Source organism: Phoca vitulina, unplaced genomic scaffold, assembly GCF_004348235.1.
Source record: "Phoca vitulina isolate PV1807 unplaced genomic scaffold, GSC_HSeal_1.0 scaffold2, whole genome shotgun sequence".
Classification (NCBI taxonomy): domain Eukaryota; kingdom Metazoa; phylum Chordata; class Mammalia; order Carnivora; family Phocidae; genus Phoca; species Phoca vitulina.
This window is the reverse complement of record NW_022589705.1, coordinates 63,372,932-63,387,351: the sequence shown is the minus strand read 5'-3', so window position 1 is coordinate 63,387,351 and position 14,420 is coordinate 63,372,932. Positions and strand designations below refer to the sequence as shown.

Sequence of the window (14,420 nt, the reverse complement as noted above, 5' to 3'; positions counted from 1 at the left end):
GACATGCACTTGAGTACAAGGCCAACTTTACAGCACAGAAAGAAATGGCTCTGGGTAAGACCAATCACAGGTATGTGCTGGGACAAGGGCTCTTCAGGTTAGCAAAGCTCAGGGTCACCTGGAGCGATGCCCAACTTTCAGAGATACAGCAGAATAGACTGGAAAAAACACTGGCCTGGGAACCAGGAGACTTGGCTTGCACTTCCTACCTGCCTGTCTCTAATCTATTCTATAATTACAGAGGAATCCCTTCTCTGGATGTGTTTCCCCATCTATTCCATTTAAACTTTAATGGTCTTTACAGCTTTGTGCTTCAATGAGTTTTTGAAATAAAACATCTTAGACAAAGAAAAGCAATGAACTTTATCAAAATCAAAGTAACTTTTGTGGTAAGCCCTATTCACATAAACCAGAGTTCGCTATTTGACCAAAATGTTAGCCTTATGTGTCAAGGGAGGTTATTAAAAATATGGCAACTTCTAGGATGAGACTTGATCAAAAAATGGCTTTGTGAAATGTTTTATAGGACAAAACTAGTTTCCTACCAGGAAATGGATCCCATTCTAATGCTCTAGGCTTTGCAGAGATTAAGGCTTTTGTTCATGCAGGCAGAGGAAAGAAAGGGTCAGAAACGCTAGCAGAGCCAAGAACAATGAGGATGCAGGCAACGCTGCTCTGGGAAGCTGCCATCCATTTCTAGTCTGTCCGCTTCCTCTCCTCTCCCTTCATAAATTTCTCTGCTGAACTACCAATTAGTTGCAAACAAGTCAGGTTAGTTTTATAGCAACATGTTGGCAATAACCAATGAAAAAACAAAATTGGCAATTTTAAGATTTGTTGTGCAACTCCTGTAAAAACATTAGATGGGGTTTGAGAGACCCATTTTCTGGAAATGGAAAAATGATACCTTTGCAAAAGCGGCCCCCATAATGCTCAGAAACTATCTGTCAGTCTTCAAAGGAAGAGAGAAATAGATTTCTCTTGGAAGCTATCTTAAGAAAAAGTCTCTAGTCACTCTACAATGTGGTCATCACTAAAAAGAAATCAACAAACATAGAACAGTCCTTTCTTTTATCTCCAGTTGAGGAAGATTCACCCAACTTAGATACACAGTTGGAGTCATTAAAGGCCTATGGATAGCAATAATCCATCCCACCTCATGAAGATGGAGACCCTGATGCCCAGAAAAGGAAAGGACCCATCCAAGCAAGGTCGCACAGAAAGCACAGAGAGCGAGCTCTGCTTCGCATTCAGGCTCCGGGCTGCCTAAATCCACCCTGTCATGCCACCTGTCCCCTGCAAAGCGGACTTTTAAAGCCTGTGGGCTGGAGCAAGTCAGACAGAATGGGCTGATGACCTGGCGCATCAGTTCTGCCTCTGCGGGGGAGGCAGCGCTCACTGGGAGATGGAATAGCAGCCTATCCAAGACAGCCCTCAAGACTAACACATTTCATTTCCTCAGCTGACAATATTTGCTTTTTTGCCTCAATCTGGCCAGTTGCAGGGATGTATCTGGATGAACCCAAATAAAACAACCTTTTCTTTCTCATCAGCCCACTGGGGAAACAATACTGGATAAACAGAGACCTTTTGAAGCACAAGGCAAGAAAAATAGACTGGCACAGATGATTCTCTGGGAAGAATGAGAGGTGGTATCTGTAATGTATGCCATGGTGGCAGAAACAGAACACTAAAACTGAATTTGACCAGTGCCTACACAAAGGGCTCCAATATACTGCTTCCAAGATGAATCCATTTGGATGTTAGAAGGATGTCCGAACAGTTATCTCCCTGCCCTGCTGCTATATCACATGACTTTAAGACTTTCCAAGGCTATTCCATTATTTTTCACCGCTGTACCAATGCAACTACTAATAGTGCTTAAGTTTTCTTTCATGATTTTTTTCCAAGGGTCTTACAAGAAAATCTGAGGAGTTATATGTGGTCCTAGGACTGTGGGCTAACCACTGCTGAATATATAGCTTGGAAACAGCTTCGGGACATCCTAGGAGCACGTCTCATTTACCAGCTTATCCTCAGCATCTAGCATAGGGCTTAGAACATGTAGATACTTCATAAATAGTGAAATGTATACACATTGAGTTATCTGTCAGTCAGACATTTCATATCTTGTACACCTTACAAATTTTATATATCTGGTTTTATAGGAGGGTAGGACAAGTTTCATCAAACTACCATGTTTTTAAAAACTTTCTCACTACTAAGCTATTTTATGTCAGTTTCGTTTTACAGTTGCTTTGGCCCAGTATTTAAGAAAAAGGTGTGTGTGTGTGGGGGGGGTAGGGAGAGAAAAAGAACAAGTCCCAGAACAGCTCCTCTAGTTACAACACACGAATTCTGGACATAGTTACTCAGGCCCAGGGCCAGGAGGCCAACCGGCCAAGCTGTGGCTCTGGAAGCTCCCACCGTACTCTCCATCGTTACTCTAGCTAACAAACACTTGCAGGGAATGGATAGTGAGCTTGAAACACTACCTTGCCATTGTCTAGGATATACTTGTCCATGACAGGTGCAGGAGCGGGGTAATAGGACGACGTATTTGCTTCCTCACTGAAAGTGCTCCGTAACTCCGGCTCGGGCTCGAGACATTCTGACTTTACTTTTTCCAAGTCAATGGCGGGACCTAGGCAGTTAAGAAAAGAGATCTGTCTAGAACTCCAAGGAAAATAAAAGGCAAATATTTTTAACTACGCATCTATCAGCACATAGTGGCACAAAATAAATATGCTGGCTTATTTTGTCCATTGGACTACACTTAAACCCAGGCTGGAAAATAATATGAGATATGAACGTCACAAGGGAAAAGGAAGAAAACTGGAAGACAAGAATGAACTCGACTCTAAGTAGGAATGAGAAGCAGTCTTTGAGGGTGTCGTCGTCTGACTGGAAATGCAGGGGACTCAACTGCCTGCTCAGAAGAGGGGTCCTGGTAAGACCCTGGTGGAGAAAGGGGTGGCCATCACTGTAATATGCAAATTGCGTATCTGCAAAAAGCCCACCTCTGCAGCCTCCAGGGGAGCAGGCCACAGCCAAAGAACAGAGGTTAGGGAAGCACTGGGGAGAAATCCAAAGGCCTCCCTCTCCCTAAGACCTAGTAAGTAGCTAGACAGGAGCATTTCAACCAAGAAATTAAAATACAATACAGATTAAGCTTCTGATTGCCTGATCTAGCAGCTACCCTGATTTTTATTTTAATGCAATCAACACAAATTACGCGCAGTTTAAACAGCGAAAGGAAGCTGGATAAATGGTGGAGGTTTCTAAGGGGAATATTTTTTTCTCCATTAGCATTTAAAAATGATGGGCTATTTTTTAAATCACCTATTGTGTCTTGATTACCAAAGGGCAGAGAAACAGAATGAAAATGAGTAAATAAGGCTGAATGACTGGATTAATTTTTGCAGGAGAGCAACTCCAAAGGCCAACAGAGAGCTCGGCACCCTGGAAATGCTCCCTCCTCAAACCTTTCGGGGGTCGTCCAGGCTCAGGGCTTTAGCTAGTGCTTTCGTGGGTCCCCGGGGCCATGTCTATACCCTAAGTAACCGATGAATATCATGGTCCAACTTTCCCTTATCCTAACCGTGTGGATCTCTTGGTACAGAGCGCTTTATATATCAAAGCCCTAACGAGCTAGTTGCAATTCTATGTTCAACTGCCACATCCTAGACTTTGGCTGGTGGTAGAGATGGTATTGGTGATTTTGTTACTAAAATTCCTCATGACACAGCTTCTCAGAACAAGACTATCATTCCTGAATTGCTGCCATCTGCAAGACAGAATCTCGGCAGTCTCCAAGGACGTAAGCAGGAGCCCTGCACAAAGCAGAAGGCAAAATGGCCGGGGAGCAGAATGGTGCTGATGGAAAAGCATGGCTCATCTTGGGACATAAGTTTCGGTGCCGTGCCTGGCTCTGCTGTGTTTTAATTGTGTGACCACAGGGGAGTGACCTGTAGATGCAGAAGTTGGCAGAGGGAAGGGCAGACAGCATCATGCTTGTTCGGATGGCATCTCCTATACTGTGTGATCTATTCAAGGGCTGGGCTCTTCTCTTTGTCCCCAGCACCTGGCACCGAGTAGGTGTTCTCTGAAAGTTTGCTAAATGAGTAAAAGAATGGCAACAATAAATGAAGAATTCTGCAGTTGCAGAAGCAGATGCCAAAGTTTCTCCTCTCTCTGTGTGAGATCTCAGGTTGAATTTCTGAGATACAAACTCAAGTGGAGCATTTGATCTTTTCTTAGATCAGGGAAGAGGTAATTACTTCAGTTTCCCCTAAAGGGCATGGCCCAGTTGGCATCTGAAGCCTCTTCCTGCTCTGACATTCAGCAACAGGAAAAAGGGCTGGGCTGAGAGGATGAGGTCCCTGTTGCCACTGGCTCACAGGTCCTCTTTGGCAAGATTGTGTCCTTTCTCTAAAGCCTCTTTTTCCTTCTATGAGAAGATGCTGGACAAGGGAAGGACTCCAGTTCAGCTCTGACTTCAGTCCGGTTCTCTCCCATCCATCTCCACCATGGCTGCCAAAGAGATCTCCTTAAGACCGTGTCCTTCCTTGCTTAGTACCCTCCTTCCTAATTACGCTCAAAATGAGGTCATACATTGCAGCCTCCTTAAGGCCCAGAACAACCAGCCCCCTCTCTACCCCTGGGGCTCACTTCTTGCTCTCGCTGATACTCCCCTCTGCCCAGGGCCCCTGATGCTGTGCTGGCCCAGGCCTCTACGCCTTTGGATGTGCTCCTTCTCCGCCTTGCATAACACCACCTCTGCATGCCAAGGATGGAGCTTAGGTGTCTCCTCTGCGAGGCTTTGCCCTGATCACTACCAGGTGTGGGGGGGGCCGGAATCCTCTATTTTGTAAATACTTCCAGCAAATTCTGTTTGCAATCATCTGCCAATCTGTCTGTTGTCCACATTAGACTGTGAAGCTCTTTGGGGGTAAAACTTTACTCTCTTTGCAGTCTTGGCACCCAGAACAGGAGGGGAGAGAGTTGTGGGGGAGGAGGGGACTTAAACAGGCTGGGGCAAAGGTCCTGAAACAAAGCCCTGCTGCTGAGTTGAGGTGTTTGGGGGTGCAGGCTGGGGTGGGTGGGAGCTGTTCTTAGACTTTTGTGACCTTCCTGGCAGCCCGTGAAGTAGAAATTAGGGCTGTCAAACAGAAACCGGAAACAGCTAGGCAGAACAGATGATTCTGAGGGCTACAGAGGGACATATAAGGGACATCAGGAGTGAGGGTTGAAGGACATCAGGAGTGAGGGTTGAAGGGACATCAGGAGTGAGGGCTGAGCGTCACTTCTTGGGCTCCAGCCCCTGCTGCTCCCTCCCCCACCCAGTCAGACTCCACACCGAAGTGCCAGCCTGGCCCTCTCCATACAAACACCCTTCCTTCCAGCTGCCCAGTCTGGAAGGAACGTGCTTGTGCCCTTCCTGCTGTCTGGTCACTCTGCCCCACAGATGTCCACCCAGCCAAACTCCACCAGGCACTCAAGGCCTGACTCAAATGCCACCTCCTCCATGAGACTGCTCTATCCCTTCAAAAGGAGGTGGTCATTCTCTCCACCCCTTGGCTTAGAATCTGGAAGCAGAGAATGGAATTTAAATTCTGGATTTGCCACTTACAGTTTAGGGTGAGCTGTAAGCTGTAAGCTCTGCCCCCCAGCCCGTGGACCCCTCACCCCCACAAGAATCAGAGGCACTCAACTGTGTCTATGCCTGTCTCCCCCACTAGACTGTGAGGCCTGAGGGCAGGCAGGGGCTGTGTCTTTTTATTTCAGAGACCAGGGCTCAGCACAGTGAGCGCCTGGTTCACATTCTACCCTCAATAGGTAATTTCCACATTAATAATTACTTAACCTTTCTGACCCTGTTGCCTCACCTGAAGGAAGGAGCCACACCAGAGACGTGGCAAGACCGAAGACTCAGTGAGTTGCCCAGAGATGTGAAATGAGCACTCCAGAGTGTGGCACAGAGCGGGCCCTGAGGCCACACTGCGCCCCCGCACCGCCCCTCCCTCACACACACATTATCCCTGGCCGCAATCTTAGTCCACCACTGCCTTCGGTGGCTTCGGTGCAGGCAGAGCAGGTCCTGGCACCCCGCGGCACCCCATGAGCCCTGGGCTCGTGCTGGTCTCCTCGGGGACTACTGTATTGGGATCTCCTGGCTTTCAAGGCAAACTGCTTCCTGCCATTCCCCCTCAGCACCGTTCAACACCCAGAGGCTGCTCTCTGTGACCCCCCCTTCTTCATCTGGCTCCTCACCCTCAGCAAGGAGGGCAGCCCAGCCAAAGGTGCATCTTGGGAGGGGTTCCTCAGGGGACCTGGGTGTGAATTGCAGCTGCATGACCTTAGACTAGTCACCTCACCTCTCCGTGCCTCGGCTTTTCCTACCTGCAAAGTGGGGGTTCCCCGTAGCCACCATGCAGGCTGATCACGCCCCTGGAAGCGCCCAGCACGGAGGCAGGCACAAAACAGAGGCTCAGGAAGCGGCACATGGACGAAGGAAGGACTCCAGCGGTAAAACGGGGTGTTCAGTATTACAGAATCCGAAAGAAAAGGAATAAAAAAGCATGTGATTTCTTTGGGGGAAGGAGAGGGAGGGCCTCTAGTGCTTTTAATTTAAGGGGGGGAGACAAACATTTCACTGCAAATTTTAGTCGGCTCTACTCCCGATGTTGGCAATTTACATCTCATTACAACAAATGCCTCAGATTGCTGTTTTGCTTTTAAAAATTTCTGAGGCATTGTTCTCCTTCAAACACATGTGACCAAATTAGCCACAATAATAAGCACTCGCGCTAAGAGACAGCATTGTAAGATCTGGTGCAGATATTTTAAGTAACAAAGGAACTTTTTTTCCATGTTGTGGGAAGAGTAGGAATTTAAAAAAAAAAAAAAAGGTCTTTTGATCCACTTCGGGTTTATTTTGGGGAAAATACACCTTCCATGGAGAGAAACCTCTCAGCTGGGTAAAGGAAGCTTTTAAAAAAGTATAAAAGGTAGTACTTGTCTTTTCATTCAGTCATTCAGAAACCCATTCAGCACACAATTGCTGCGGCATCCCAAGATCTAGGCCCCTTGAGGCACTGGGGGGCCCCCCCGAGAAAATACAGTTGTCCCAGTTCTGCAGAAGTGGAGACTTTCATGAGAAACTCCATTACTTTGCATACACATAGCTGTGATTTGATAGACAAGCACTGGATTTAGTTAGAAAACCTGGTATGAGAACAGGTTGTCATTTATTTTACCTCTCTAAGCCCCAGGGGCCTCTTCCATAAAATGGGAATCACGGCACAGAGTAAGGGGCTTAATAAATGTTTGTTGGCACAACGAATAAATGAAATTATATCACTCTGTTTTTGTCTGGCTTACATTAGACTAATGCTGTTCTTCCTGAAAACCTTTCTAAAAAAAGTTAATGCCTGTGTGACTTCCAGGGGGTTCAGAAGTCATCCATGTCTTCAAAATACATGTCTATGTTTAAACACGAAATGCCATTTCTGATTTCTGCTGAAACAGAAAGGCTAATAATATGAGATTTTTCTTAAAAAGTACTAATCATTCCATTCATTTCTGTCAGTGAATAGGAAGTTTCTCTGTTACAGGTATAATTCTAGTTTCTTCCTAAACGCAAAGTGAATCAAGTCAAAATTCTTACATGCATTCAGAACCCCTACTGTGGCACAGAGGCTCACTGGATTGGGTAGAAGAACGAGGATTCCACTGTTTACAAAGACCCGAGCACGGGAATAGCTAGGTAACAATGAAGGAGGTACACAAGAGCCTTAGAAAGAGGCAGGGGAGATGGCTCAGAGCCAGGCAGGCGGATCCCCCTCTGTGGACCCCATCATTGTTTCCCAAAAGGCATCAGCCACTTTCACCTGCCATTGTCACTATGTGTCTGTTTCTTAGCCCCATTATGCTTCCAGGGAGGGTGGGGGACAAATCTGGTCTTATTTCTTCGGTGGGAATCTACTAAGCATCTACTAAGTGCCAGTCCTGGGCTAGATGGCCCTGAGTGGTTCACAGCCCAGCAGTGACAAAAGACAGGCAATAGATCCCTACCCTATGTGGTTGACAAGGGTCAGGATAAAGACTTGGGAACAAAAGCAAAGGAGGGGATGCTCCACCTGGAGGAGACCAGGAAGGCTTCAGAAGGATAGTCACACACTTCTGTGCTGGGGTTTGGAGGAACAATGGGCAGGAGCTCATTGGGAGTGGAGGACGGGGGTGGGGAGTTACTCTCATACAGTGAAGGCACATGGCACATAATCGAGGCTCCATGACCGGCCAGGAAGTGGGCAGCATGATGATCTGCAAGGGTCTGGGGAGGGAGAGGTCACTACCAACCTGGCAACCCTGGGAGGCTTCAGGGAAGAGGTGAGCTCTGGCTGGAGCACTGATGTGTGATGAGGTCTGGGGAAGGTGGAGGGGTGGTCAGGCAGGGGATGGGATCACAGTAAGCAGCGGCTCTTTGGGTTCTTCTCCCCCTCCTTCCCCATTTTCCCAACGCGTTCTATGAGCAAGGGCTGGAGTAGGCTTTGCTGGGCAGAGGCAGGACAAGCCGGTATCGCCAGAGGCACCAGATTGAGCAAGTCCTTGCAGCTCAGCTGGATGCCCCCCACTGTGGTGTGCCCCCCCCATTCCCCTCCTCGGGAGTCCAAAGCACAGGGTAGCAGAGCTGGGATGGACCTGCGAGCGTCCCCTCTCCATGGGGCAGAAACCCAGCAGGGGGTGGCAGGAGCGGGCCCAGGGCCCCAGTCATGGGGGTCAGGGTATTTTCCCCACTTTGAGGAACTGTAGGTGCCCATTTCAAATGACATATTTGATTCTCTCTGAGGTAAGCAACACCTACTGAATGTCCTCTTTGTTATATACCTTACACCAAAATCTCTCTCTCTTTTTTAAATCTTTGTAGTACTTTTCACCCTGATGTCAAGTAATTATTTGTTTCGCATCCGCTGGCTAGAGTGGAAACTCCAAGGGCAGCCGTGGTCTTGTTCACTGCTCTCTCCCCAGCACCCAGTACAATGTCTCTGGCACACAGGTGACCCTATCTGCTGCGGAGGCTGTTTTATGTATGACAAGCACCAGTCATTAAACATGTGTTAAATGAAAGAAGTAAATCCTCATGGAAGTCTTGCAAAACAGATCTTATTATCTCTGTAGAGGCTCAGAGAGGTAATGTGCCAAAAGTCACACAGGTGGTGAGGACTCAAATTCTGGGCTGTTAGACTCCAAAGCCTTGTTCCTTCCACTGCTCTACACCTCCTCAGCCAAGGGCAGGTTTCAGATTTCACAGTCCTGCTCACCCTGTGGGACTCTCAGCTCATCTCTGACCTTGGGGGCTGGGGGTCCTTGAAGAACTCCACAGGGGGCAGTGGGGAGGAGGGGGCGTCCCCAGGACTCATCTCACCTCTGGCAGCTCTGAGCCTATCCTCTGCCAGCTGGTGGGCAGTCCAAACTGGGCTGCTTCTTCATCGGTGGTTCTTCCACTCCCCTCCCCTTATTTGGGTTCTTATTTAAAGAGATCATTTCTATAAAAACTCCAGGAATTTTCTGGTTGGCATCTTGAGATCATATAGGTTGGTAAGGCTAACCATCTGGGCCCAGGGAGCATCCAAACGTCAGGAATGTGAGAACAGCACGAGTCCGCCCCACCACACATGCACTCCCTCCTAGCTACCTCTTCGCTATGCAGTCCAGCCAGAAACTACTTGAGAGAGCCAGCTTCTCTCATAACTCCAAATCTTTGTTCAGGCTGTCTTGCTGCCTGAGATACTGTTCACTTTCTCTGCATTTGGATAAACCTAACTAGTTCCTCACGTGGGGGCCTTCCTCAGCCACCTAGAGTACCCTTGCCCCAGTCACCTACGGAGCCTTCCTCTGTATCCCCTGCCAATGCCCCGAGAGCCCGGAGCACAGCAAGGCTCACACTGTACTCCCCCTGTCGACTGCTGAGACCGAGAGTCTTTAAGGCAGTACCAGGGTCTTAGCCGTCTGATTTCCCTGGGCCCAGTGTAGGGCCTGGAACAAAGGAAGGGTCTAATAAATGCTCCTGCACAAAACTGTTTCCCTACTGTCAGAGCCATCCGGTAATGGAATGGGCTGCCCTGGAGGCAGTGAGTGAGCTTTCTGTCTCTAGAGGGATGGTAGAGGAGGTTGGATGATCACTTGGCAAGGAGGCTACAGAAGGCTTCCTGTCCCGTGTAGGAGGCTGCACCAAGTGAACTCTGGGACTCCCTACAGGACTAGGGACTGAGCTGGGACTCTAAGAATCACCTCCAACCAAACTCAGCTGCCTGGAACAGTAACAGAGGGTGTGGCCAGACTCTGGGCCCTGCTGAACCTGCCAACCAGACTCATTCCATCCATTCATCTTAACCCTCTGTGGCTTCACGAGGATGAATCTGTCCAGATTCCACATGGCCTAGGCATGTCCTGTTCCCTCTCTGGTCCTCAGTTTTCCCATCTATAAGATGGGGGTGAAGGTTGGATTGGGTTCTTATTTAAAGAGATCATTTCTATAAAAACTCCAGGAATTTTCTGGTTGGCATCTTGAGATCATATAGGTTGGTAAGGCTAAGAAGAAACAGTAGGCTCTTAAATTAGGCAGGTAACATCCCATCCAATAACTCAAAGGTTAGGCAGTCCCAGAATCCACTGTAGCACATAAAGGAGGTTTAATCATGAAGGCAGGGGAGACACAGCCACTGCAGAAACACAAGGCTGGATGCCCGTGGGATCAGCCTGCCTGGTGTATGGAAAAGTGAGACAGGCCTCAATTTGAAACCTGGTTCCACCATCTCCCGGTTGGGTGGCCTCAGGAAAGATACTTCATCTCTCTGAGCCTGCTCTCTGGGCCTCAGCTGCTGACCCTCTCTACTGTGGAGGCTGTTTTATGTATGACAAGCACCTAGTGTCAGGCCCAAAGCAAGGTGTTCAGAGAGGCCAGTCTTTGCCTGTGAGGAGCCTTCTCCCACCTCCATTTCCTCTGACGGGCAAATCTAGCAGAGAACAAGCCTGCCCCCTGGCCGCACCAAAGCCAATGACCATCAGGCAAAGCCTTGTCCTGGGGGAACGTACATTCCTGTTCTGGCCGAGCAACTCCTACATGTTCTAAGCTACCCAAGCAGATTACAAAGGGACAGCCTGGAGTTGTCCTTCAGCCCTATCCCCGTTGCCCTAGAAAAATGAACTCCAGGGAGAAAGAGGAAGAAGGGTCCGGGACAGTCCTGCCACTCTGAAATCTGTTCTTAAAATCATCTAGGAGGAACTGTGGGTAACCTTTCCGTCAGTGGTGCGAAAAGCCCTTCACAGTAGAAGATCACCCATATCTTTAAGAGAAATAATTCCAGTTCTCACCGCTACATCTTTTCCTGCCATCCGAGCTGAGGAGGCATGGGGCACAGTGGTTTTGGCCCCGCTCCACCACTCACGGAGGCAGCTGGGAGCTCGGGGGCCTTCTGGGCCTCACCTCTGCGACAGGGCTACGCAAACCCGGCCTGTGGCCCTCCCTCGGTGCCTGACTTCCGTGAGTGCTCCTGATGACTGGTGAGAATGGACTGAGGCTGCAGGAGACAGAAAAGCATCCAGAGGTTCACCTCAGGCCCCAGAAGGAGAGCCCTGGCAAAGAGGAAACTGAGCCATAAAGAGCAACGACTGAGGGACTGAGGGGGTCAAAAGGAGTGGTTAAGGACTGGGGATGGGAAGACAGAATTCTGTCCAGGAACAGTGGGTGGAGGGAGAATTCTATAAACTACAGACCAGTGAACTTGAGCTCAAGGCCAGGCGAAGTTGTAAAATGGCCTATTTAAGAATGATTTCTGAGGACTTACCAGAGAGACATTAGGGGTTGACCAAAGATTAAAATATGCCAAGACAACCATACCTGTGTTCTGTGGCAGGACAATGAGAGTCTATGATATGCCAAGCATTGGACAAACATTATCCCACGTGCATCCTTAAATGATTCTACATCAGTATGCTGGGCCCACTGTGCACTTACTTCATGCCAGCCCCCGGATAGAGGTCTTCCCACGCATCTGCTCATTTACTCCTCATAAGAACTATAATGGTGGGTACTATCATTGACTCCGCTTTACAGATGAGGTAACTAAGGCCCAGAAAGTTAAGTAACTTGTTCAAGGTCACAAATTAGATCACGGGAAAGCCAGGGTTCAAAACCCCAGTACTTCCGACCTCAGGGCCCAGGCAGGCCCTTAATCACCACATAGGCATGAAAGATACCCATCTTACAGAGGAGAAAACAGAGGCTGCGAAGGGCTCAATCATTTACTTGAAGTTGCACAGGTACTGACCCAGAGAGCTGAGGTTCAAACCCAAGTGATACCTGTTGCCGAAGCCCAGGCCGCCTCCGGCACAGGGGAAAGCCAGCAGGAGGCACTTGGCCGACATTAGCTGCCTTTTCAAAGGCACTGTCAGAGACCTGTGCTTAAAGAATCCAGCTCGGACCGCAGAGGATTTTAAAGATCAAAGCTGGTATTTTAACGGACCTTGGACAGAACACAAGGCGTGAGCCCAGAGGAGAACAGAGGTGATAGAAACCGAGCTCTAAAGAGCCAAGACAGATTTGCAGACCATAATGGCCTTCCCCTTCAAAAATTTCAACCAATTTGAAATGTGATGATCTGGCCAACAGGGATGTGAGCTCTTCTTTTTGCTTCTCCTCGCTCAAATGGGGATAATCATCCTTACCTGGCCTCGCGATAGGGCTATCACAATAGTCCAATGACATAAAAATGTCAAGGTGCTTTCAAACCCATCAAGTGTCATGCACATGTGAATTATTGTTATTATGCTCATTATCTATGCCTCTTTCGGGTCAGGATTCATCATTTCTGCCTCCATTCCCTGACAAAGCACACCCCAAATCTAAAACCAGTATATGCCTCCCTCCTGCAGTGACAGCCCTGGTTTTGTTCTCCCTGGTGTTGTGCTGTGTGCAGGTCTGGCCTCCCCACCGGATTGTGTGTGCATCTCGAAGGCAGCAATTACGTCCTCCTCCCCATACTCCTCACAGAGCCCTTGCAAGCTTTAGCTAGAGGAAAATCACTTGAATCACACCAAAATGAATTTAACTATCTAAGAGGCACTGGTGCTAACACTGAGGACAACATCTAAGCTTTTGTCTTTGACCTCTAAGGACAAGGAATGTAGCCTAGGAGAAAGCGAGAGGGACCCTGGAGTCTCTCTCGCACACCAAAGCTCCCCCTTGCAACTGGCTTTCTACAGTGTGCTTCCCCTGAAGCCCTTGGAATTCTGAGTCTGCTGAGCCTCAGTTTAATAAACACTGCTCTGGTGCTCTAGCTTGTGAATGTTTAAAAACGGGACCGTCTTATTTGTTTCTACGTTCCTAGCACCCAACGCAGTCCTGGCACAAAGGATGTCCTCAGTGAATAATTGCTGAATGAATGAAAATAATGAACATAGGCACAGATAAATCTCTACTTTATCAGTTGGAATATCCACATGCTTTCTGGATCCTCAGCATTTACTTCTTGGGAGAGGGTGGGCAAAAGAGGGCACAAAAGGAAAAAGAGACTGGCATTTACTAAACATAATATGCTTTATGCTCACAGGGCTTTATCCTTGCCATTTGCTTCCTCACTTAAGTTTGATGTTGTCACAGAGGCCCCGAGAGAAGAGACCCTCAGGGGGAGAGTGAGGCTCCTGCTCATCAGAGAGGGCTACTTCCCATGCTCCGATCACAGAAAGGAAAGTTCTGTTTCACAGAGAAGATGTGCTTTGTGGGGAGTGGGAGTAGAGGAGTCACCTCCATATCTGGACAGTGAAGTCCAAGGGTTAAAGAAGGCTGTGGAGGTGAGGGTCCAGAGAGAGGCGCACAGGACCAGGTGTCAGGAGACCCCCTGGGAATGGGCCTGTGACGCTGTCTGGGCTTGTCTCCTCATCAGCAGCACCAGTCCATTTCCTGGGTAAGCTCTTTCACCTCTCCAGGACTCCATGCTCCAGAGAATCTTTCCTGTTAAATCCAGCTTGTGTCTATTTGTGGAATGAATGAAAGATGAATTACTAAGGGCATAAATGAAGAAGTGAGCCATCCAGGGACGTCTTGGAAACATCTTCTTATCCTATCTTGCTGCTGTCCTCTTTCCTTCGGCCCCTGACCTCCACCAGGAGCACCGTTACAACTCCTGGCTGCTAGAGGGCCTGCTCACCACTCTGAGGTCCCCATCGGGCTCAAGGGGCCAGGCTCCTGTTCTCTGCCTATTCTCATCTACCACCTGCAGGACCCCAATGCCTGGGGGAGTCAGCAATGATTCTTCCAGGCAAGGAGCCTACCTTTTAAAACAGCATTGCCGACCTGTTGGCCTCTCTTGCCTCTGAATCTGCCTGTTATGGTGTAGATGATCCAGCACCCCAGCTGG

At 48.5% G+C, this 14,420-nt stretch overlaps 1 protein-coding gene across 7 annotated transcripts in view; it reads right to left on the bottom strand.

Annotated features, from left to right (window-relative positions):
• LOC116647850 (BEN domain-containing protein 5) overlaps positions 1 to 14,420 on the bottom strand; it is a 1,423,949-nt gene that overhangs the window by 201,497 nt on the left and 1,208,032 nt on the right. For 2 of the 7 annotated variants that reach the window (XM_032429442.1, XM_032429474.1), the window contains one exon: positions 2,496 to 2,644. The exons of the other annotated variants lie outside the window; for them this stretch is intronic. In XM_032429442.1, the coding sequence (XP_032285333.1) occupies positions 2,496 to 2,644 (149 nt within the window). The remainder of the gene's footprint in view (positions 1 to 2,495; positions 2,645 to 14,420) is intronic. 7 annotated transcript variants of the gene reach the window in all.